The sequence below is a fragment of the Scophthalmus maximus genome, chromosome 5 (assembly GCF_022379125.1).
Source record: "Scophthalmus maximus strain ysfricsl-2021 chromosome 5, ASM2237912v1, whole genome shotgun sequence".
NCBI classification, from domain to species: domain Eukaryota; kingdom Metazoa; phylum Chordata; class Actinopteri; order Pleuronectiformes; family Scophthalmidae; genus Scophthalmus; species Scophthalmus maximus.
Window position 1 is genome coordinate 5,225,309 of NC_061519.1, and position 23,482 is coordinate 5,248,790.

Genomic DNA, 23,482 nt, shown 5'->3' on the forward strand with positions numbered 1-23,482 from the left:
TTAGCAGTCAGTATCAAATCTCACACAGTATGTTCTGAGCCTGAGCTGCATATTATTGAGGGGATAATTGTTGCCTTGCGATGGTTTGAAGTTGCTTGCTTGACTGACTGACTGGCTGACTGACTGACACTGATACATACACATACATGAACAGTAATTACTAACAAGCACATGAAGACACATAAAGAATGAGTGACACTAATAATTAACACGCATGCAACACATGCTCTCCTGTTGTTGAGCCTTACAGAGGGTCCTGTGTACACCGCAGTCAGAATCATCCATCTCCATCGCGTCGACACAGCGCTCTGTCTCGGGGATTGTCACACTCTCTAATTACTCTTTAAGATAATCAGCCTGTGTGGCTGAAGATGCAGCTCCCCTCCACGGCTCTGTCTTCCCAAGGAATGAGAGGTTTAATCTGTGGCGAGATCAGAGCTACCGGGAGCAGGAGGAGGAGGGATGGGAGGCGGCCGGAGGGAGGCGGGTGAAAATGAGAAGGAATTTGGGCATCTTAACAAACTCTTAATTACGTTCTCTATCCTCTGCTGGTGGCAGGCATAAATGTCGGTCCCCAGGGAGCCTCTGATCCACTTTCTGATCTGCTGAATTCACAGCCGAGCTGCTGATCAAAAAGACGGAGCGGCCTAGATGCTTCAAACACATGGGACCTTTTTACTAGCGTGGGACTCGCAGCTTGTCACTGAGCGGAAGTTTGAATTGTCAAAATTCGTGCTCAAAAAAGCAAAAAAAAAGCTCAGCTGCCTTTAAAGACGAGAAAAAAAAAGGAAAGTGAGTGTTCAATGGCTCCATGAATTGATAATGAGCATGCAAGCAATGTGCTGAAGGCGTTTGTCCCATATATGAGGCAGAATTCATTGGAGATGACCTCCACCCACATCCTCGCTGTTCTGATGTGCCTGGCACAGCTTTGATGTTCGCCATCAGCCGAATCCCCAGGGAGACGCTGCTGCAATAAACTGCAGTAGTGAGCATACTGTACTGCTCCCGCCAGCAGGAAGTCCCATCAGCCTATATCCCATTGGTACAGGAGGCCACTGAGACTGATCGTGACACATTACTGTACAGTATACACACTGACCACCCGTGTTACATGGTACGTCTTCTCCTCGCGAGCAATCAAACAGCAAATACAGCAGGAATATTCTCACTGTGAAATTTTTTTTCTCAGAATATGCTGTTTGCTTGCTACTTGATGGGTTAAGACAAACAATCCAGATCTTTTGACATAGAGATCTGTAATGCCACAGCCATGGAAGAAACTCATTTCTGAAGATTGCATAATGGAAAACATCAAACAAAGACCTATAGAGCACAGTCTGACCACTGCTATGAATTAGTACACAAGGTATGTTAAACTGCAGGTAACCATAGCAACAATGTTTCTGTTTGAACCACATTGAAGCCAGCATCCTTTCCTTTACATTCTTACGCCTTTTTACCTCCTCACACGGAAGTTCGTGATGATATCAGTATTGTAATGTGAGCGGTGAATCATCAGTCACTGGGAGGAATTGGTTACTTCACTTCAATTTCAACAGTCTAACGATCTCTTCACCAGCTGCGTCGCTCAGCATCACCCTTTGTTTCGTTAATCTGCTGTGAAGTACGGGATACACATCTGTGACCTCAGCACTTCATACTTTACTCCGTGTTTTGAATCACTAACACTGTGTGGACTTGTTGAAAAGCGGGCAAAATAACCACTTTGCATACAACACCCACACAGAGGCTCGTGGCTTTCCAAGTTAAAATGGGGTTCAGATTATTTTGTTTTTTGTATTTTTTTTTGGGGGGGGGGGGTTTAAATTGGGAATAATGTGCCGTAGCTTTAGAATCCTTTAAATCAATAGAATCAAATAAAAAAAGAAAGTTGGGTATGGACACCCATGCATTACAGCTCATGTGGTATATTAACAGTTCCATGCACCAATATTGAGTGAATTGTACCGGCGTTATATGCAAATCAGTTTTTTTGATCATGAATGGAATATGAATCAGTTTATGAAGACTTTTGATGATATTTTCAATGTTTTCAGGATTCTTTTATTTAATTCCGCCATCATGCTTGTGTTGTGTTGAAATCCAACAAAGCTCCATGAATCAAAAGGTAAGTTTGACGTATTACTCTTGATTAGAGATGGTTCAGTTTATAGACCGATCTTGGAAATGGTTTGGTGAGATTGCAATTGCTGCAGAGTGTTGGAGAGGACACAGGCAGCTGTCTCTGTCTTATACACCTTTTAGGGGATGAGTTCTTTAGGGAGTAGTTAGTTTAATCTGCACTAAATGGAAAATTAATTAGCTCTAAAGCGAAAACTCCAATTTTCTTCTATCTTAGAAAAATACATTTTGACTGCAACAGGGGTTTCGGCTGAATTTGCCTTAATGTATGCAGTTACCTCAAAGGTGTGATCTCCTTCCATTATTACCATAAGCTCACTGTAATGTGGATGACGAGCAGGCTCAGACTGGCCTCATGGAGCCCTTCGAAAATTCCTTGTGGCCTGGCCAATGCGAAAAAGAAATAGTCTTTTTGCAATCACTCAGAACTGCAGAGCTGTCAGTCCTCCCCACCTGCTTTTAATGTGACGTTATGACATCTGCCTGTCATCACACACAATTGGTTTCAATGCAAGCACTGTATGCATCAACACAACGCTCAGCGAGTTCACAGAGGGCATGTGGAACAGCGGTGTGGAGAAAAAGTGAAGGTAAATGCTGGAAAATTACAGATATGCTCACGCAAACACGGTTAGCTGCAGGCAGCTGGGCAACTAACCTTTCTGAGTCGACTCTTTGTTTTTTTTAAACCCTATGAATGGCATCAACATTTTCATCATGCCATATAGGAAAAGCATGTATGCGCGGATGTGATAGGAAAAATAAAGAGCTCAGTTGTAGTTACTCGGATGTACCAGAGCTCCATGATGATCAACACAAAACGCCAGGTGTACAACAAACATGAATATTTATGCCTGTGACTTTAATTTCGAAAGTACAGCTGACTAACTACCGAAACTGACGACAATTGGCTGTTTTGAACTATTTTAGATTGTTACTGGATGTTATTTGTGTGTAGTAATGAAAGTAAAAGAACTTCCAGACATAAACAAGAGAGACTGGCCTGGGCTGACGTGAGAGATTCATTAGTCCAGTCCAGCTGTGTCTATGGGCAGCTATGAGTCCTTTGTGGCCATATGTTTCTCCTGACACCTGAAACATCCCAACCTGCAGACAACCCTGAGGGAACCAAACTGTGACCTCCTCTCTATGTTTTTAGGTGGGGGGAAATGTATTTAAAATGTTTATTTACAGTTGAAATCGTGTAGTGTAGTAGTCCGGCACATTTCAGTAAAGATGCATTCTTATGTCAGACTATAATCATCACAGAGACACAATAACTAATTGTATCATTTGCTAACCACTCACAAAACTTAATCCTTGGATTTCCATTCCAGAAGGGACAGATTAGTAGTCGCACTGTTTCAGTGAAAAATGTCAGTGTTTTCCTCTCATATTTACTGACAGGCCCTACACATTATACAGCACCGTGCAGTTTATGCAGATGCGTACACCAGTACAGGGCTCGCATATCAGCCTACAACCTTTGTCAGATCACAAAAATTCCATATCCTGTGAAATATGGGGACGTCTCTGAACTAGCTGCAGAGGAACATGGGAGATTAGGGAGGAAAAGTGCATTAAGATGCTCCGGTTGTAAATATATACGAGGAGGGAGCGAGTGCGAGGGAGAAGGAGTGTAGGTTTTTTAAGTTGCTGTCACCGGGCTGTCACCATGTCTGTCAGAACAGATCCATCACGGCTCTGACACGTCAGGCATCACATTTGCATGGAGTGCAGCAGGAGCCCGTGCTTATTATGCATTCTATCTCACACTAACCTTCCTCTCTACCAGATGAACTAACTAGCATCCGAGAGGCATATTTTATAGGATGGCATGAGCTGGGGATGATGGAGAGATGTTATTGGCTCTTCTGACAGTGTGTGTGTGTGTGTGTGTGTGTGTGTGTGTGTGTGTGTGTGTGTTTGTGTGGAAGCTCTGGGTGCCGCCATCTTCCCAGGTGTACAATGATCAGCCATCTTGTCAGGTGAGCTGCTGCTAACTAACTGTGTGTTGCTTTGTCTCTCTCGTTCTCTCTCTGCAGGCTGAGACCACACACACAGTAACCAAGGTTAGGGGGCAATGAGGACACCGTTGTGTGTGTGTGTGTGTGTGTGTGTGTGTGTGTGTGTTGGGGGGGGGGGGGCGCAGTATGGCAGTGCAGATGCAGTCAGTCCCTCAGTGAGGAAGCCTCCACTGGGACAGACACAGCTGTGGCAAGGCATTGGGTTGCTAACGAGCCTTATCACACAGGCACTAGACTAGAAACACACACACACACACACACTCTCTCTCTCTCTCTCTCTGATATGCACACTCACACAAATGCAGGAAGTTGAGCACAAATACACGATGATCACAAATCTAAGGCATGGGGTGATACAGTAAACTGGTATAAACTCTGTCTTACACACTCTGATAACACACACACACACACACACACACACGCACATACAGACACACGTACATGCTGAAAAAACACATTGTTTCCACACACACTCATACATTGTGTTATTGAAATACATGCAGTATGCACTCAAACTCACCCAACCACATGCAGCTACACATACATTCAAATCCACATACAGCACATGCTCTCTTATGTACACATGAACATGCACACCCATATATAAATAATCTTTATACCGCTGTTGCGCTTTCTGTGTATCACCTAGCAGGAGATACCTGTATGTAACCCTTAAATGTAAGTACTGAAGTGAATCAATTGAAAAGTTGTCCGTCTAAATAGTTCTAGTTATTAACACAACAAAGAGAAAACATGTCCCCTTACTTCACTTTACAGCCTGGCTTCTTCATAAGCTGACCCAAATGTTTTAATTACTGCACACAAAGGGGCAGTGAGGAATTACTTCAGACATTTCAGGTTCATTCTGTTTCAGTGTTACCTCCAAATTTAGACACAGTGGTAATTGTACTGTTGCACTGTCGCCCTGTTTCCAGAATCCTGCAATTATTTAGTTGAGTATGTTATCATAAGTGCTAAAAATGATGGAACAACTAAAACTACTAAATTGTAGTTGACCATATTTTTTGTTTTCAATATCCATCTTGCTAGTCTTTCGCAATATCTGGAATCATCTTAATGTTTTCTGTCACCATATTCCTTACATTTTTCATTTTAATCTGTCTGCCCAAATTGAGGATCTTTGAGCAGTGAGTGTCACATATTGTATAGATTGTAAGGCCTTATAGGGCAACTTTGTGATTTGTGATGTTGGATATACTGTATGAATATTACTAGAACTGACTTTTCATAGTTTGGTAGTGCATTCACAGGAGATACAAGGTTTTCACCTCATAGCAATCACGTATGATTATGAAATAACAGAGACACAAACAAAAAAAGCATCTATGTTCTTATTTGTTTTTTATTTTACGGTCACCAGATGAGCAGATACATCATTTTAGAAAAGAAATTGATATTTGCAAAAAAATTATAATACAATTTTTCTCAATATAGAATATATACAGAATGAAATGTAGTCAGACGGAAATAGCATTCTTCCTCCTTGTCATCAAGAAGAGAAAGCAGTGAGGGGTCTGTGCGGTCCTCCAAGACCCATCTCCCTAACCAATAAATATAAACTGTATATATTAATGTACGCTGCACTCAGCCGGGCATGGACGATACCAGGGCAAGTTAGTTCTCAACAATATTCCCTTAATCAGTTCTTGTACATAGCTGTGCTAAACACACGCACACACACTCACACACCCACGAGAAGCTTAACACACAAATGCACACAGGCCAGAGAACAAATTACAGTTGGGTTACAATAATGGGCCATCTTAACTCATGAAAAGATAAATGAGGAAAAGAAAAGAAATGTGTATGGAAATCCTCGTCATCGTCCTTGATCAGGGGGGAGAAGTGGCTTTCTGGTCAAAGCTCTATGGAGCTGGCTGAGTAGCACTTGACATTTGGCCCGACTCAAACAGCCAATTCTACACAAAGCAACCGAGCTGGAAAATCTCTCCCAGCTTCACAGATCCTGCCTACTCATCTAGCTCCCTACCTCCCATTCAGCGTCTCGCTGTATCTGTCTATACCTTTCTTCTCTCTCTTGTTCCTATTCTCTCTAACTTGAGTGGGACAGGTGCCAGGACAAGGATTGGCAAATGGCCCCTTTTCCCATTTTCACTCTGGGAGCGCAGAAAATAAAATGCACACGAAAGCTCCTATCCACGCTGTTTTGAAACAGGACAGACAACTGCACAATCACGGAACAAGCACAAGAAAAGACAACAGCAAAGTAAAACTATGGCCATTACAGTGTGGGGAATGCTTGTAAAGGGGGTGCCTGAAGGACACTGTAAACGCACCGCTTGCCAGCCGCTTTACCTTGTCACTGGGCACCACCTCTCAAAAACTGCCCTCCTTGAGCTTTGCAGGGGGAAGAATTATGACTTTGTGCCAATGAGCGAATACAAACACTTGCATAAATCATCCATCTTGTTTGGCGGTTAATTACTCTTGTTTACCCTCAGAGTAACCTCGGGATGGGCGGCGCGATAGGAGGGGGCCTGGGAAGAGGAGATAGCACCAAATAGTAATCTGCTGACGGTGTTCATCAGTGTGCAATTTGCAGGAGTAAAAGTACATAGTGGGCTTGAACCTGGGTGTTAGTGAATTAGACAAGGTTGCCTGGGGTCTGAGGACGGCGGCTCCATCAACATCCTGGCCTGACCACTGCTGCTCACTAAGCTGTTCTGGGGTCAGTCGGCGAAGGAGCCATGCTGAGGCAGCCCAGTGCAGGCCAATCAGAGCGCTCCTCAGGATGTACAGCAGTATCTGATCGTTGCTTATTTCATTACGGAGAAAGCTACATAAATCCACAAAATGGAGAGGAACAGGCACTGAGGGAATATTTGCATTTCTCCTCTCCTATCGTCTACCCTCAGTGCCCCCCTCCCCAACACTACCCCTTTCAATCCCTCCCCCATTTAGTGCAGAGTGACTTTAATCATCACTTTCGCCAAAACACATTAAGCTGGTGTGTCCGGAGCTGAAGAGAGGGGGGGTTGAAAAAACCCAGAGTGGCGCATTAGAGTTGCTATTGTGATGCATCACTCTGGCATTACTTTGGAGATTAAAGAAAGGATGTTGCATTTCAATGGAGTGGTGCTGATGGTTGCCTGATGGATGACTGTCCTCCAGCACTGGAAGGAACAGGAAACTAGACTGTCCACCAGGGAGAGAAGTCACACTGACCCTGGAGTTCCCTTATTTTCTATACTTCCATCCATTTACTTCTAGCTCCCTTCCCTGTTCTTCTAAAATAATCATTTTTTCCTTCATCCTTAAACCTCAAAGCCTTTTAACCCCAATCTGAAAACACCTCTACACTGAAAGATATTTATGCAGTTGTTTGATCATGTTCCCCAGTCAAAAACAACCCCACCTTTGTTGGAGGAGAAAATACTGTGAAGTGGATTGCATACATTAAACTTAAGCCAACACACAACATGACTTTGCCTGGTGTTTGTGTTACTGCATCTTTATGAAAGGATGGATGTAAAGTGCTTGAGAGATTAGGACGAGCAGGATGAGACTGGGAGGAGAGTTTTTTTTTTTTAAATAGAACAGAAGAAAAAAAAACAGTCATGAACAAGGGGGTCTTTAGCACTGGGCTCATTTGGGGCAGGTTCAATATGGAGATGGAAGGGTTTATAAACAGAGGGGGAAGAGATGAGGAGAAGGATGTGTGGGTGTAGGGAGTCCCCAGGAAACAAAATGACAAATATTTTGATCTACAGTCTCAGAGAAACAGAATCACAGTCAGTCAGTCCAAGGGTACAGCCCACCAGCAGCCTGGCCCAGAGGGTGAACTTTCCATTTATGTGTCTATTCAATCCCCAGGACCAGGGTTCACCCTGGCACCCAGCTCTGGTTGCTGTGAGCTGGTGCAGGGCAAGCAAATGCCCCTAAGCTCATGCCCATCCCCATGCCCACACCCTGGGAGAGAGAGCCATCAAAGTTGAAGTCCATATTCTCAGTTTCCATAAAGTCATTGAGCAGGATGGAGTCTACATCACAGTCCAGGCTATTTGGTATGTTCTCCATCTCCAGGTTGGCAGCCATTCTACTGAGGGAGTTGTGCTGTTGCCCCTGGTAACCAGCATTCCCTGGCTGGTGGTTGTGGTGGAAGTAGCCATGCCAGGAGTTGGTCATACCATGATGATGAGCTCCTGGGTACGGCTGGTGACGCGGGTGAGGCGCAGACGCCAGGCGACAGGGATCCTGGGGAACATCCATTACCCCGGCAGGGTTAGGTGGCAGGGATGGTGATGTTGGGAGGTGGGGTCGGGGCCCATAGTGGTTGGAGGTTTTGAGACTGTAGGGCTGCAGGATGTCAGTGCTTACCCGAGGGGAGAGGGCCTGTGGGGGAGGTCCACTGGGCATAGGATTGTGGGGGTTGTGGCTGTGCATGTGACTCTGGCTGGAGCGAGGGTTGTGATCATGGCTGGGGTTTACTTTATTCCTGTGACCATGCTCGTGGCTCGGACCATAGTCATGGGCAGGATGGGGCTTATGGCTGTGGCTATAATCGAGGCTGGCTTGGTGTTTGTGACCCTGATTGTGGTTTTGATGGTGGGTTGTGTTCTGGTCATGGACTGAGCCGTGGCCATTGTGTAGACTGGGGTTGTGAGCATGCTCTTGCCTGTGATTGTGGCTATGATTGTGGCTGCGATTTTGATTGTGGTTGTGCTGGTTGTGAACACCATTGGTTCCCTGTGTTATTAGTGTGTGAGTTTCCCGTCCCTGGCTTAGCACTGTGTCTTTGTTGCAGTATGAAGGACCTCCGGTAAGCAGACTCTGCAGGGCATTGTTCTCTGAGTAGCCTCTCATTTGGCGCTGGAAGCTGACTGGCTTGTTCTCCTGGATGGTCTCCATGGGAGTATGGTGGCGGAGCATGCCCATAGAAGGCTGTCCATACACGGGCCCACAGTAAGAGCCCTCAGCCTTGGGGCCAGGCACATAGGGATAACCATTGCATTTGATTTGTGGTGGTTGGGGGAAACCACTCTCACCAAGACTGATAGCCCCAGTCAGGTCGGTCAGCTGGGGCAGTTCCACAGTGGGGCAGTGGCCCCCAGTGCCAAGGGCTGGGGAACGGGTGCTGGTGGGGCTGGGGTACAATCGAGGGGAGGCTGAACAGGACAATCCCTCCTCCTCTGGTTCATCTGCCTCCGCCTCTGCCAAGATCGGGGACAGGCAGCCGCTCATCGTGGAGCCAGAGGAAGAGGTGCGGGAATGGAGATCTGTCCAGGTGTCGTACTCCTCACCCCCCATGCCCACACCTCCTTTCCCTGCTGGACTGCCATGCTCTGGGGACCCTTGCAATGCCGGTCCACCCCCCTGACCTTGTCCCCGTCCAAGGCCTATGGCCCCTGCTCTCTTTCGGCTGATGCGACCCTTGGTCTTCAGGTAGCGAGTGCCATTGTCTACAGAGGCTGCGCGTCTTCTGGGTCCCTTTCCCATCTTCCCACCTTCTGGGTTCAGCATCCACCAGGAACTCTTCCCCGTCCCTTCATTTTGCACTCGTATGAAGCGACTGTGCAGGGACAGATTGTGTCTGATTGAGTTCTGGAAAAGGAGAGAAAATTGGGAAAGAGGGGGAAAGAGGCAGAAAGAGAGAGAGAAGAAAAGAGATTAACATTAACACATAAGAGAACATTTAGGGTTAAATAAACATTTCTTGAGAACACGTAGTCATTTCAAATGATGGCCAAACTATCAAGGCTGCATGGCAAGCGAGGAAAAAGATGGATAAAGAAAGAGAGGGAGATGGAGGGGAGAGCCAAGAGGACAGGGAGAGTGAAGGACCAATCGATACCTCCCCTGACCAACCTCTCCTCTCCACACGTGCTCACTGAGTCATAATATGGACATGGGTGCAGCCTCCACATCAAACCATCACCAAGGTTACAGAAATGAATCACGCGAGGCAACCCAATCACAGACAGCCTGTATCGATTGCAGGGCCTCCAAATATGAGAGTCTGGGATCCAACCAGACACAGGGAGGGTTGGAGAGAGTGGGGGGGTCTTTGGAGCTGGGGGGTAGGGGGCTGATTTGGCAGGAGAAGCACTGGAAGAGCACCAGAGTGAAAAAAGAAACAGTCATACACACGCCTGGAATAAGATACAGGGAAAGTAAACAGGGAGAGGGAGGAGGGGAGGGACATGCTCATTTAACCTCTTTTTAAAATCATGGCACAATTAACATAACTGTAGGCAACGGTGGCATATATCGTGATGATGAAGCCTTCCTGTGATTTGGGGGGGTGGCAATTGTGGGCGAGTGTAGAGAAGGTGTGGGGGAGGGGGAGAGGTGGGGGGATAAGCTTCTCCAGACCCCTGTTAAAGTGCCTGAGTGACGGCTGTATAGTTAATCCAAGGCTCTGCAGCAGCATTTGAAGCTAGTGCCAACCTGCAGTGAGTTGATGAGATCTAAGCCTGCCTAAAGGAGAGCTTAGCAGGGATACACATCATCTCAGCTGGCCAAGTTAGTTTAAGTACAGCATGTTCATCCAAATCTTTCCTGTTTGTGTCATTATTCACACTCTCTCCAGCTTTCCTCCCATTGCTTTCTCGCCTTCTCTTTCGTTCCCTCTTTTGCCTTTTTTGCCACATTTTGTTCTTTTGGGAGAAACCAAACCCCCCTCCCTCCGCCCCCAACTTCTACCCCATGCACGCAATCGCTCACTTTTTCTTTTCCCTCCCTTGAGATATCTATCTATTTCTGCCTTGTTTATTACCTGCACATAGCTCACAATCTCTGTCTCCTGATATCTCGAGCCATTCTCTATCTTCATTCACCCCCCGCCTCCCGTCCAATTTTCCTGCTCTCAGCCCCATTCATCTCCCTCTCTGAGTCCCAGCGTCTCTTGATCACGACATTGCTCATTCTCTCCTTCTCTCCACATCCATCCTCTCATCACCTTACACAACCCCCCCCCCCTCCCAAACACACACACACACACACACACACACACATCTTTCTTTCAATCAGTCATTCATTCATTCACACTGAAAGAAAATATCAGAAAAAAACCAGCAGGAGATGCAAATCTGTGTTCAATGGGGGGCCAGCTTACATTTCACCCTTCAGCACAACACATACAGTCAGCATATGTAACCCCCCCCCCCCCTTACTCTGGCAGCATACAGAGCAGCATGGCTGCAAACTGGACAGCCAGCAGAAAGTGGTGATGGCTCTCTGTTGTTGCAGCTTAATATGAAAAGCACAGCATCCAGAACAGCAGGTAATAGGTTCTTGGCAAAATGTTTACAGGGGGAATTCAGCTTTAAGTGGGTTTCAGATCAGTCTTGTGTCTCGCTACTACTCTCATTCATGTGGAAAAAAACCCCTCCACATGCACCCATCCCCTCAGCATGACTCCTAACAGGTAATTTCATCCCATCCTCCATTCAAATCACACTGCTTCAGCGAGACACTCTTCACAGACATGAAAATTGGATGGGAGGTATGTTTTTTTTGTTGATGTTCAGAGGGGTCCTCTCCAAAAAAAAAAACAGGTCGGCAAAATTGCACATGCTCAACGTTTGGCGACGAAATACTCTGACTTCACTTCTCAGCTGCCACGCCATGGAACAGACTTAATCAAAGCCCAATTGAATGATTACGCTGTGTGAAAGAGGCCGCCAGTGGAGGCGACCTGCATCAGGTGATCTGAGAGCGGCACCCTGACAGGCTCCTCCTCAACGTGACGGCTCTGGCCGGGCGTAGCCATGGCAACAGAGTAAACCAAAAGAGGGAGGAATGACGAGAATGGAGGTGATGGAGGGGGGAGAGACGGGAGTGGGGTGGGTGGGTGAGGGGGGGTTGATGCTGTTTGATGCTGCAAGCAACTCCAAACAGCCTTTTATCTGAGTCTGTCAGATTCCTGCTTCCAATCCACCAGGGAGGCTCAATCACCAGTAGTCCCAGTGCCTCACTACCTGTACCAAGCTGTGATTAGCAGCCCTGTGTGTGTGTGTGTGTGTGTGTGTGTGTGTGTGTGTGTGTGTGTGTGTGTGTGTGTGTGTGTGTGTGTGTGTGTGTGTGGAGTAGCAGAGCTTATACAACAACTGCTGTTTCTTCACCTGTCAATACAATGTGCAGTCCTATAATGTGGCAGATCTCTGCATTGTCTCCTGTAAAGAATAACATGACAGTCAACTAATTAACTAAAGAAATATAGATGTGATAATGCATATGAACATGTTTGACCATTTTGGAGGATTTATTATTGCAACATACTGATTATTTTAACAAAAAATGTATATTGGTGAGGTTTGGCAAAATATCAGAAACACTTAACAAATACTTAATATAGAAAGAAGTTAAATCGTGCCATAACTTGCTGAATGTTGCTAGTTGCCATAATAAATACAATTAGCATATTTATGATGTCATTCAACTGAATTCGCATTCTGCCTAGTGTCACTGGCAGTTATAGCCCTTTATCCGTTTGCATCTCTTCTACTCTCGATGCTCAAGAACCTGTTCTCATGTACATCTGTTCAGGTTTTTGTTGTCAGACAAGGGAACAAGTATTAAACAGAGACTGAAAAGAAGCCCATTAGGACTAGATGTTAACAGACCGCTGTTTCACTTTCCTTTTTCGACAGACGGTCAGTGTTGGTTTCTTTTAACCAGGACCACATTTGCTCTCTAACCTACCAAAGTAGTTCTTGTTATAACCATGACATCAAACATTCCAAAGCTTTAACGGATTTTAACCCACACCAACAATCTTTGCCGAACCTTAACCACACAGCTTTTGCACCTAAACCAAACCGAACTTTGACAATGGCAGTGTATAGCAGAAAATGTGTTTTTGCAACAGTTCAAACATTGACAAATTATATTGTCCTGACAGCATGAATATAAGATCAGAAAACATGTAAATATATGACTCATTGTGGGGCAACTCATGGAATTTGGAATACCCATTGATTAAAAACCCTGTGGCAATTCTGGCTACGAGTGAAGAAACAATTAGTCACAGCATCAGCACTGTAAGTGAGGGGAGCAAAACCTAACCCATAAAAACGTGTGTTACAAGTTTTATGACTGAGTGGAACAATTATGAAAACACAACAACAAAACAAAAAGAAATATGTCCGCAAGCAATTTGCGGCTTATAACCTTTTTGCGCTCAACAAAAAGAAGCAGCTCAATCGGCCAAAATGCCAAGGACAGTCACGTCAGCTATTTTAATTCTCTTTGGGAGTGAGGCCGATCCAACAACTGTCATCGCAGAAATCACAGAAACACAAATTCAACGACGTGTCCATGTAGCAAACAACATCTTATTTTGACTTCCATATAGTAAAAGCATTTGGGAGCTAAAAATCTACTTCAGTGCTGCTTAGTAATATGTTCCTTTGAAAAGAATAAGCAAAAGTAAAAAAGAAGACTGGAATTTAAGACAGGAGATGAGGACATGCAACGGAAGGTGATGGTATGATGCTAAGAAAATGTTTGTGGTATTGTTGATTCATTGACAAGTGTGAAATTTAAGTATTAAGCGTATTGGTTCAGGAAACAGAGCTGGATGTCCTCATTGAGTTGATAAGATAACTTGCGTTATGGCCAGTTTCCTGCCAAGCCTCGTCCTTCGCAAAGTTTGTTTGATTGATGGTGGCCATATTTGTGTCCGATCTTGCCAATTTATGATAGAATTCTGTATCTCAGTCCTACAGGACTATATACCAAATTTGGTGTTGACAGAGTCTGACACCAAAACTCTGTCATATTACTGTTTTTCATAACATGCAAATTAGCAAAAAAAATCCATTATGGCAATGTTTATTGTCCAAGAGCCTTTTTTGTAGAGCACATTGAACTGAACTTGAGTGTGTCAAATTTCAGTTACTATCGAAAATTGCGATTTTGGGCCTTAATTACAGTATCATCATCTGACCAATTGGCTCACGGTTTATTTAAATTTTCATTTCATTTGGCCAAGTTTCATTTTTCTTAGCTTATTTCCAGCTCACGGCAATTTCAGTCAAATAGTGATAATAATAATGATCAAGGAACCTCATGATTCTGCTTGACTCTGTTACAGGATTGGACCGTCAAATGCAACGTTGAAGAGTAGTCTCCGGGTTATTATAGCAATCAAAGGCCATGTAGCAGGAGATGTCCGCGATTAGCACACTGTCAGCTCCAGTGGAGGAGCTGATCAGTGAAACCCTCCAGCACAGTGTTGAGCTGTAGAGGAACCTGCAGCCGCTCAGCCCTCCGTGGCACATAGCTGCCCATCCATGCTTCAGTGTATATATTAACTTGTCAGAAAAGACTGATTCTGAAGTGGAGAAGCCTGTTCCCACTGCTCTCACCCTTTGCCTTTCTGTTAATGCAGCAGGAGATGGACTGTTGCGGAGAAAACAGTGACTGAATCTGGCCTCACATCCAGCCTGCTCCTCCACAGGGAACCCGCCGCACTCTATCCTGCTCCACTGCTTTATATTATACATAAATACTGACTGAGTATGATCTTGACACACTGCTGCTTTTACTGAGTCAGGGGAAAGTCCGCCCAGTGGTGAGCTAATGGTCCATGGACACACAGATCTGTCAACCAACCAAATTCTTACATAGAGTAGCAAAAAATATAACACACAATCATTGATTTTCATGAAGAAAAATGTATGGTGGGAGAAAAACCATCCACTATCCAATCACAGCTTAGGGGGGCCGGACCACGGGCAGAGGTTATCAGCGATGACACCATCTATAAGAGATCACCCGCGCTCATTCTTCTTTTGACCAATTTCCCCCAGTGACCACTTGTGGTATTACAACAACAACAAATCCGCTGCTGCCCAAAATGCATTTTCTACTTTCCCACCATTTTGGAAGAGACATCCATAAAACCTCTCACTGTTAACATAGTCGATTATCATTCTCATACATAACATAGGTTATAAAACTTTTACAGGGCCTAGGAAAGTGAGTTTTATTTTGTGATGTCATCACAAGAAAAACAACTCTACTCACACTTACCAGAAGGTTTAGAACACAAAAAATGCTTTTGGTAGAAGTTGAATATAATAGTCATATAGCTTTGTTTTTATTAGTGTATGAACAGTTGCCATTAAGATTCATTGTGTTTTTGGATCAGGTCCTTCTCGGCCACCATGTTGTACTGCCATGTTTCTACAGTAGCCCAGAAAAGACAAACCACACGCTGGCTCAAGAGCGAACCTTTCTCTGTTCTCCTACTTGGAAGAAGGAGGTGAGGCCAGATGTGTGGTTGGCTGAAAATTGCAACTTCAATGCGAGATAAACTGTTAAATATAAACAGAAGAGGGGAAAAAAGGACACTGAAATGAAGCCCTTTGTTGTGCTACAGTTGAGTTACAGTTACCCAAAATTGTTTCAGGATGAAGAATTCTCCCTCTAAAGACTTAAATTGTTACTATAAAGAGTTTGTGGTTTGTTTCTTCCCGAAGAAGTCACATGTTATCAGACAATATGTCATTAGTGCAGAAATGACCTTACTATGGGCATAGATGTAATGCAAAGTCAGAATCATATATACATATATGTATGTGTGTGTGTGTGTGTGTAGTAGGTTAAGGTATATAAAGGAAACTCTGGGTCTTTGCTCCCCCCCCCCCCCCCCCCTAAATTATTTGTCAGTTTGTGATGTGAGATTAATAATTGGACACACTTCAGATGAGACAGAATTATTCCTCCTCGTTCACTGATGCTTGTGTTGCGTGCCCCAGAGCCGACCCTGACCCAGCTACAGGACCAACACAGGACAAGCAGGACTTCTCCGGCTTTGACAGTGGACTCTTCTTCTCTTCTTCTACAGTACACACCCTGCAATTATTGTTATTATCATTTACTGCAACTGATGTGTCAACCTTTGAAAGAAACAGACACTTAGAATTGGAGAAAAGTCTGACCACTGACAGAAAACCCACCAACAGTTGGAGTTTGTTCTCTTTTCCCTGTCACTCAGTTCCATCCTGCCTGCACTATATTCACACGTCTTCTAACAGCCGTAACCACCACTCATCCGTTTTTAGAGCTTGTTATCTGCGCAGCTGATTTTCTGTCAAAGGCTCCGATGCAGGTCCTCTGTTGCTCAACGGCAGCATGAATAGTGAAAGTAGAAATATTTGAAAGTAGTGTAAGACGTCTTCTGTGACAGCAGTGTAGCTAATGCAATACAAGGCCATCATGATCATTATTACGTCTTTCATTGTGTCACCCATTAACACAGTGAATTGAGGATACAATATTCTCCACTAGGCATAAAACTACACTTTTGTCACATTCAAGTATTCCGATGTTAAGTATAATGCTACAGAAAGTGTTACCAGTGAATCTGATTTTATTTAATGAATATTACACAGGGCAGGAAAACCTGGCCTATTTAAAAAAAAAAAAAATACAGCATCATTCCTATTGTAAAATAATGTTTCCATTTTTATATATATTTGTGCGCTCACTAGCGATACCAGAGCTATGGCAAAGTTTCTTTACTTTACATTCATACACTCTTGATTATTATTATCATTATTATTAACCCCCTTGTTCTTGTTTGTTTTTTTTATTCTGAGTTAGCAGGCGAACACTAATTACATTTTTTCCAAATGTTCCAGTATGTGTTGCGTGGCAAAAACAAAGATGTAACCCATCGCACCCTTTTCCCTCTCTCTGTCTCTGTGTTGGTTGCGATCCTCCCGACAGGGCTTTGTAGAGAAAGCCTCCATATTAATTCTACAGAACAACTTCTATTAAAACATAAATCTGCAGAGGCAAAGGCAGCCATTTCCACTCCTCTCTGCCGACTGTTAAAGATGTGGAAGTCAAATCGCATCTGCTGTTTTCTAGACTTTTCAGTCCAGGCAGTGCTGTACACACACGCTACACATGCAAACAAATGCATACTGCATATACAAATGCATACTGCATTTACAGTATTTCCCAACTTGACACATTCACCTCGATGTGCACGCACACACAGACTCACACATATTGCCCCCCCAAACTGGCAATCATGCTTAATCCCTCTCCAGCCTGAGTAATCCCCGACAATCCAAGGCTAATCCTGGTTAATTCTGGGCACTCCTCAGCTGGGTTTCACCCTGAAACCACAGAGGCAGGGTGGGGATTGGTCGGATCATGGCGACTGAGGGTGGGCGCGGTGTTGGCATAATTGGTCGGGCAGTCGCTGGGAGCCAAGAAAAACAAGCACAGGTTTTCACGAGCCTTCAAAATAAATCTGGATTGACCCTGTCCACGTCACATCACAGCCTTCCTGTTGTCCGTGCTCCTGGTAGAAAACATGTTTTTCCACCAGAGACCCGTGTGTTTGCGTGCTTCCTCGCTATTACAAAACTGAGGTACTTTGTCTGACTGCAGTGACAACTTGCAGCTGGGAAATAGATTAACCTTCTATTTTTTTTAATTTAAAGGAAAATATATAGCCTGAATAAAAACAGGAGCAGGACAGACAGTATGAGCCATTGCTCTGTTGTTGAGGGGCTTCAGAGAAGTCATTAGCCTCTATTCAATCAGCTCTACCTACCGAAGCTCCCAGCTCAGTTCTTCTTAGCGGCTATTGATTCCGATTCCAAAATGAAGCACTTAAGATGCCTTGATCAAGCTGCTCCTTAATCTAGCGTTAAGGAGATTGAGACCTTTTCAACTCCTGTCTCAGACTTATTACTTTGGCACAGGGGTACAGTGACAGTCGGAGCGCACTGCACTCTCACAGCCTCAGTTTCGGCTTTATAGTCTGTCTAAGCCCCTTTGGTGCGGAGCCGGCGGCAGGAGCACTCTTACTCTCTGCCATTTTGAAAACGCTGTCAATATACACAAAGCCAAGAGTGTTAATGAAGCAATATGTCACTGACTGGGGATGGATGGGGACGCTTTGTTAAGAACAAGCAGGCCCCTGGTGTTTGCAGGCCCAACCGTGTGCCTGTTCGACTGAGTTCGCACTCGCAAAACTGCAGGGTCTGTGCGCTCAAACTGTTGGTATACTCATGAGAGCGTGAAAGCAGAGGCAAAGAGGAAACGGATTTACCTTCTGCTGCAGCTCTGTCAGCAGCGAGACGGGAAACCGGTTGGAGAGGCGTTCTGCTCCTGGACATTTTTACAGGCTGCCTTTACCTCCCTATCCTCACAGGAGAGAGGGATTCTTCCGAGGATTCAGTAGAACATCGTGTAGTGGATTTTAAAGCGGCGCCTCCTGCACATTTTTAAGGAGTCCACCTTTAATTTATGACGCATTCCACGGCATATTCAAGAGGACGGTCGTGTTATAAAATTCCGTGCAGCGCTCCATTAGATGTGGTCCGGCACAATCCCGTCGAGCGCGCTGGGGATTTGCTCCACGCCGCCTTGTTGAGAAGTGGTGGGACGAGGCCAAAGCTGTTCTCTCCCCTTGCTCAACCATTATTTATTAATCCATTTCACACAGCCAGGAGTCATTATGCACGGTCCTGTCAATGGGTATCTCTCTATGCCCGCACATTTATGTGATAATAAGCAGGAGTGGGGGAGAAGATAAAAGCACTGACTGCGCTCATTGTGGAGCGCTTTCTGCAGGCGGGGAGACTTAAATGAGAGCAGCCAGGCTCTGTGTGGGAATGGGTCTCATCTGCTAAGCCTGTCTGGAGGCAATCGATGGAAATTAGTCGACGCTAAAGATTCACTTCCTGTGACTGATGTCACAGGCAGCGCTTGTCTCTTTGAAGGAAATGAAGAAGTGGGAGGCTGAGGGATTAAAGGGGTTGGAGAAGGTGTGAGAGTTGGGGTGGGAGCTAAGCTGGAGGGGGGGGGGGAGAAATGCTTTCCTTTTGGGGGACTGCGGGACAAGAACAGGTCAGAGCATCCGGAGGAACACATTGTGGCTAAAAACATTTAAGGGACACAACAGCACGGGCCGATCACTTACAATAGTGATGTGTGATCACATTTTCACAACAATGTTGTGCTGCTACTTTTAAAATTTCACAAACAACACGATGTTGAAAGCTGAAAGTACAGACGTATCCTTTTAGTAGTTTTAACAGTATCTAACAGTACACTTGTAATAAGATTCTGTGTTTTGCCATTCTCAATGTAAAGAACTCTTGGAGAAAAAGCCAGGGACAAGTATTTAACTGGCGATTCTTTAAATCATGACGGTGTTACACGAGCCACTAACCTCATCAAGGAATCTTTGAGGAATCCTCCTTTTTTTTGTGTGAGGCATGAATGATGGTGTTTTCTAGTACTAGCAGCAATTTCAGGTGTACACCGGCAGTAGCTGTGACAGCATGATCAGAGTTAGTGTCGCCAGCAGTTGTAGGTGAGGCCGCCTCCTGAAAGGTGCACCAGTTAGCTTCTCGTCAAAGTACAGCCGAGGGACTAGAGCCAACCCTCGGGCGACAGAAGGCCTTTCACTCCCCCTCACTCCCTGTGGATCCTCACAAGCCCAGGGGGTAAGACGGTGAAACAAGGCAGGCAGACAGGCAGGGGAGGTGGAGCCGAGGCAGCGTGCGAGGCAGCGTCTGGGGCCAACCTGAGAAAGGTAGACGAGAAGGGAGAGCCTGAGGGGCCAGGGGCGGACAGCAAGCCCAGTCCCCAGCGGAGAGGCCTCTAATTGGAGCTGCCGAGGCAGCCTCTCCCTCTGCGGATGGACATAAGGAGTGAGCGAAGGCGGAGAGCCCGGGGGCGGGAGGAGAGGGCAGATAAAAATAGAGCCGGCAGATTAACGAGCATCTGAGAGCGGGGCAGGGGATCGGAAAATCCTCCCTGCGTGCCAGAGATGCCCGGTCCTCAGGCCACAGTCAGCTCCGTAGAGACTGATGGACCCGGAGTGGACATGAGTGGTGCTTTCTTCCAGTTGGCTTTCCTTACATCATGACCCCCCCCCCCCCCGGGGGGAGGGAACGCCGCTATGGCCTGTTCCAGGACTTTGCTTAAATTTTAATGAATTACTAAAATAGTCAATTTGATGGGTAAAAAAAAACATTAAAAGTTGCTCTTATGATTTATTGACTCAATAAAAAATTATCCTTGTCTTTATCTTTTTTAAATCCCTCTCATTGTATACACTTAGATAGCACTACTGTACAGTGAGCTATTCAATATTATTAGAAAAGGTTTTATTATTAAAACAATAAAAAAAATTCCCATATGGCTCTTGTATTTTCCTCTTTTTTTATTGGCGTGAAGCTTCTCTGTATTTTCCGCACTTTGATAAAACCTACACGCTAACTGCTCACTGAACCAGAGAATTAAACAATGAACCAAAATCTTACTCTGCTCAGTGTCAAAAAAAGAAATACAACTTACTATTATCAACTAAGAGCTCAGGGAAGAATATAAATTCGAGCCGTTGCAGATGGATTCAATGGATCTTTCTAGTTTCAAAGCTATTCACTTGTGGCTGAACCACGGCGCTTTCGGACCAATCAGCGCCCTGTGAGGAAGGAACCACCAGCAGCTATGGGCCCGTCATCGGTGTGATCGCAGCCATATGAAGCAACTGTTCCTTAACAACGGCGGCAGCTCCTGAAGAGGTTCGCATAGATTCTGCTATCAGTTAGATGGTTTAGAACTTTGCGATTGAAAAGAGGTTTTCGTTCTCCTCCCAACTGACTTTGGAAACCGTAATAGACACGAAGGGATCATTCATCCAATCACCTGCTGAGTTTTAATTGAAGGCACATGCCTATTTCCAAGTAGTTTCCCAGGAAGCCTTTTCCAGACGGTGCATTATAATAAACCATATGGTGTGTCAGATAACTTTAGTTCTCATCGTCGTATTGTTATTAGCTATCACGCTACTTTACAAGGAAAAAGCTATAACGAGCCAGACTCCAGGCCTGTTCACCTGCTAGCTTCTCGTCATGTGAACTAGCCAGATTATTTTCCTAATTCTAAATATTTTCTAAATTATAATGCCTGTTTGATGCAGACAGTTTCTGATGCAATGCTCGTAAAAACAAAAAGGAGACAGAAATGCAGTACAATTACAGTTGTAAATATAGTTTGTCACCTCCACCTTTGACTCGCGCTCATAATAGGAGTCACCTTCACGTCTCCGTCCCACGGGAGCTTTCACACGCCAGGTGGAGCATTGTGACACCTATGGGAGCCAAGAGGAGAAGCTGACAAACAGGCCTGATCGCACCTGCCGTCGGGTCTCAGGGGCGCGCCACCCGCCTCGACACTCAGCTGTCACATCCATCCAACGCACTGACGTTGTGTGACACCTCCAAACAAACGCGCTGATCCACAGTCAAACGCTGATACGCTGGCAGAGACACGGGACAAGACATTCTGAATGGCACATTAATAAAAAAAAGAGGCTAGATTGACTTGAGGAACTAGAGAGAACTCACGCACAGCAGACACTGCCAAGCAGCTTGTTATAAAGAATAACAACCTTCTTCTGTCGAAATAATTCAAATGACACTGAAATCTCATGACAGTGAGTACTCAACATCAATCATAATAATTTGAAAAACGTTTTAAGTTGGACATCAGAATACATCCTGCTTACAAAACTTGGATTGATGCAGTGGAAAATGCCGCCAAACGTCTAATACAAGAGATCTGAAACCAGGCTGGAACACCACATCACTGGAAAGGTGACGTGGTGGTGAACAAGGTGACGCAAACAACTCAGAAAATCGCGGGACCAATGACGACCAATGTATGAACAGATCTGTTTGTGTCATATTTCACTTCAACTTGGATGGTGTGTCCTTTCAGAATAGATCATTAGTTTCCTCCTTAATTGCTTCTCAGTAACCTGATACCTACTCTGGGGAACACACGCCAATAGCAAAGCTAGTCAGGTAATAGTAATTACAGCTCATTCATGGGACTCATACACTCTCATTGTCTTTAATACATACATCAAAGTATTGGGTGGGTCAATTAGTCATTCTTGTTTTAATCTATCCATCTTTGGAGACAGTCTTCAAAAATTACGGGAATGTGAGATTAATTATTATTTTGCAAGAATCATCTTGTCAAATCACCCATTCATACTTATTGATGACTCAAATTCATCTTAAGAGGAACACATCTCTCATCAGAGCTATGTGCAATTTTTTTTTTAAGTACGCCGACAGACTATACAGTTCACTTTAGAGGATGGAAGCTGGGAAATTTAAAATAAAATTGATGAGAGAAGGCAGGAGTGTACATGTCCTCAAGTCATAAAGTAATCCTGTACTATTAATTGACATCTGAGCAGGAGTCAGAACCCTCACGGACACTGTGCACATCACCCTTGCAAAAGACAAAACCATAGAAGCGCACACACACACACACATGCGCACACACAAACACACACACACACACACACACACACATCCCGTGCTTCAGTAGCATGGCATGCTGGGCCGGCTCATTACTACAAAGCCAAGCTACTAGTTGCTAAGGAGACCTGAGGGAGAGGGAGGGTTCCTGTTGCCATGGCAGCAAGCCTGCATCCTGCCAACTGTCTTCGCCCATGAGACCTGACCATCGTAGACAGAGAGAGAAAAGGCGATGGGGAGGAAAAGTGAGGGCAGAAAGGAGTGAGGGGAGAAGGGCTGGAGGGGGTTATGGTTAGGATGTTGAAAGAGGAGGACTTGCCTGCGAGGCATCGGGCGTGTTGGAGAGCCACAGAGACTGTTGAAATAATGCATGGGGAAAATTGATGGGGTGAGAGCAAGAGAAGAGGGAGAATCTTGGAAAAGAAATATCTAACAGCGCCAGTTCTTTCCCATGGTTAATGTGGTTGCCGCATGGCCAACCACAACTAGACCCAGGCACTGACAAGATGACGCTAAGTACCCTGAAACCAAACCCCTTCTTGACTCCCCACAATCCCCAACCCATAATGCCACGCATGTCCCCGAGTGAACCACCCGCCTCTCGGCTCTTACTACGCGAGCAGGAGATCTGACAGAGCTCTTGGATGAGCGTTCACAGAGCCCATCCGTCATGGAAAGAAATCTGCTTTGGTGAGAGTGAGCTGTAATGAACGTCGGATGGGAGGGAGAGAGAGAAAAGCGCGAAAGAGGGAGAGCATCTGGGAGGGATGAGCGGGGAGAGATTAAACTGATTGGGGAGCGCAGAAGAAAGGCGATGAGGAGGTCATGCGAGGCAAAGGAAGAGAGAAGAAGTCCTCAGTCTCAAATTCAAATTAGCCTTGTTGGTTTCCAAGGACACTGAATTGTTTCCATCCTCCATTTCTCTCTCTGTCGCCGTCTCTCCCCACCCACCTCCCCCTCCCCCTCCCCATGGCTCTTGTCTTTTTCTCTCCTTTTCTCTCTCTCGGACTT

General features: G+C 45.2%; 1 protein-coding gene across 1 annotated transcript in view; it reads right to left on the reverse strand.

The window, feature by feature from the left end:
- Window positions 1-5,515: 5,515 nt before the first annotated feature.
- foxo6b (forkhead box O6 b) overlaps window positions 5,516-23,482 on the reverse strand; it is a 39,267-nt gene continuing 21,300 nt past the window's right edge. Inside the window, exon 2 of the mRNA XM_035634317.2 lies at window positions 5,516-9,755. Within this exon, the coding sequence (XP_035490210.2) occupies window positions 8,037-9,755 (1,719 nt within the window). The 3' untranslated portion in view covers window positions 5,516-8,036. The remainder of the gene's footprint in view (window positions 9,756-23,482) is intronic.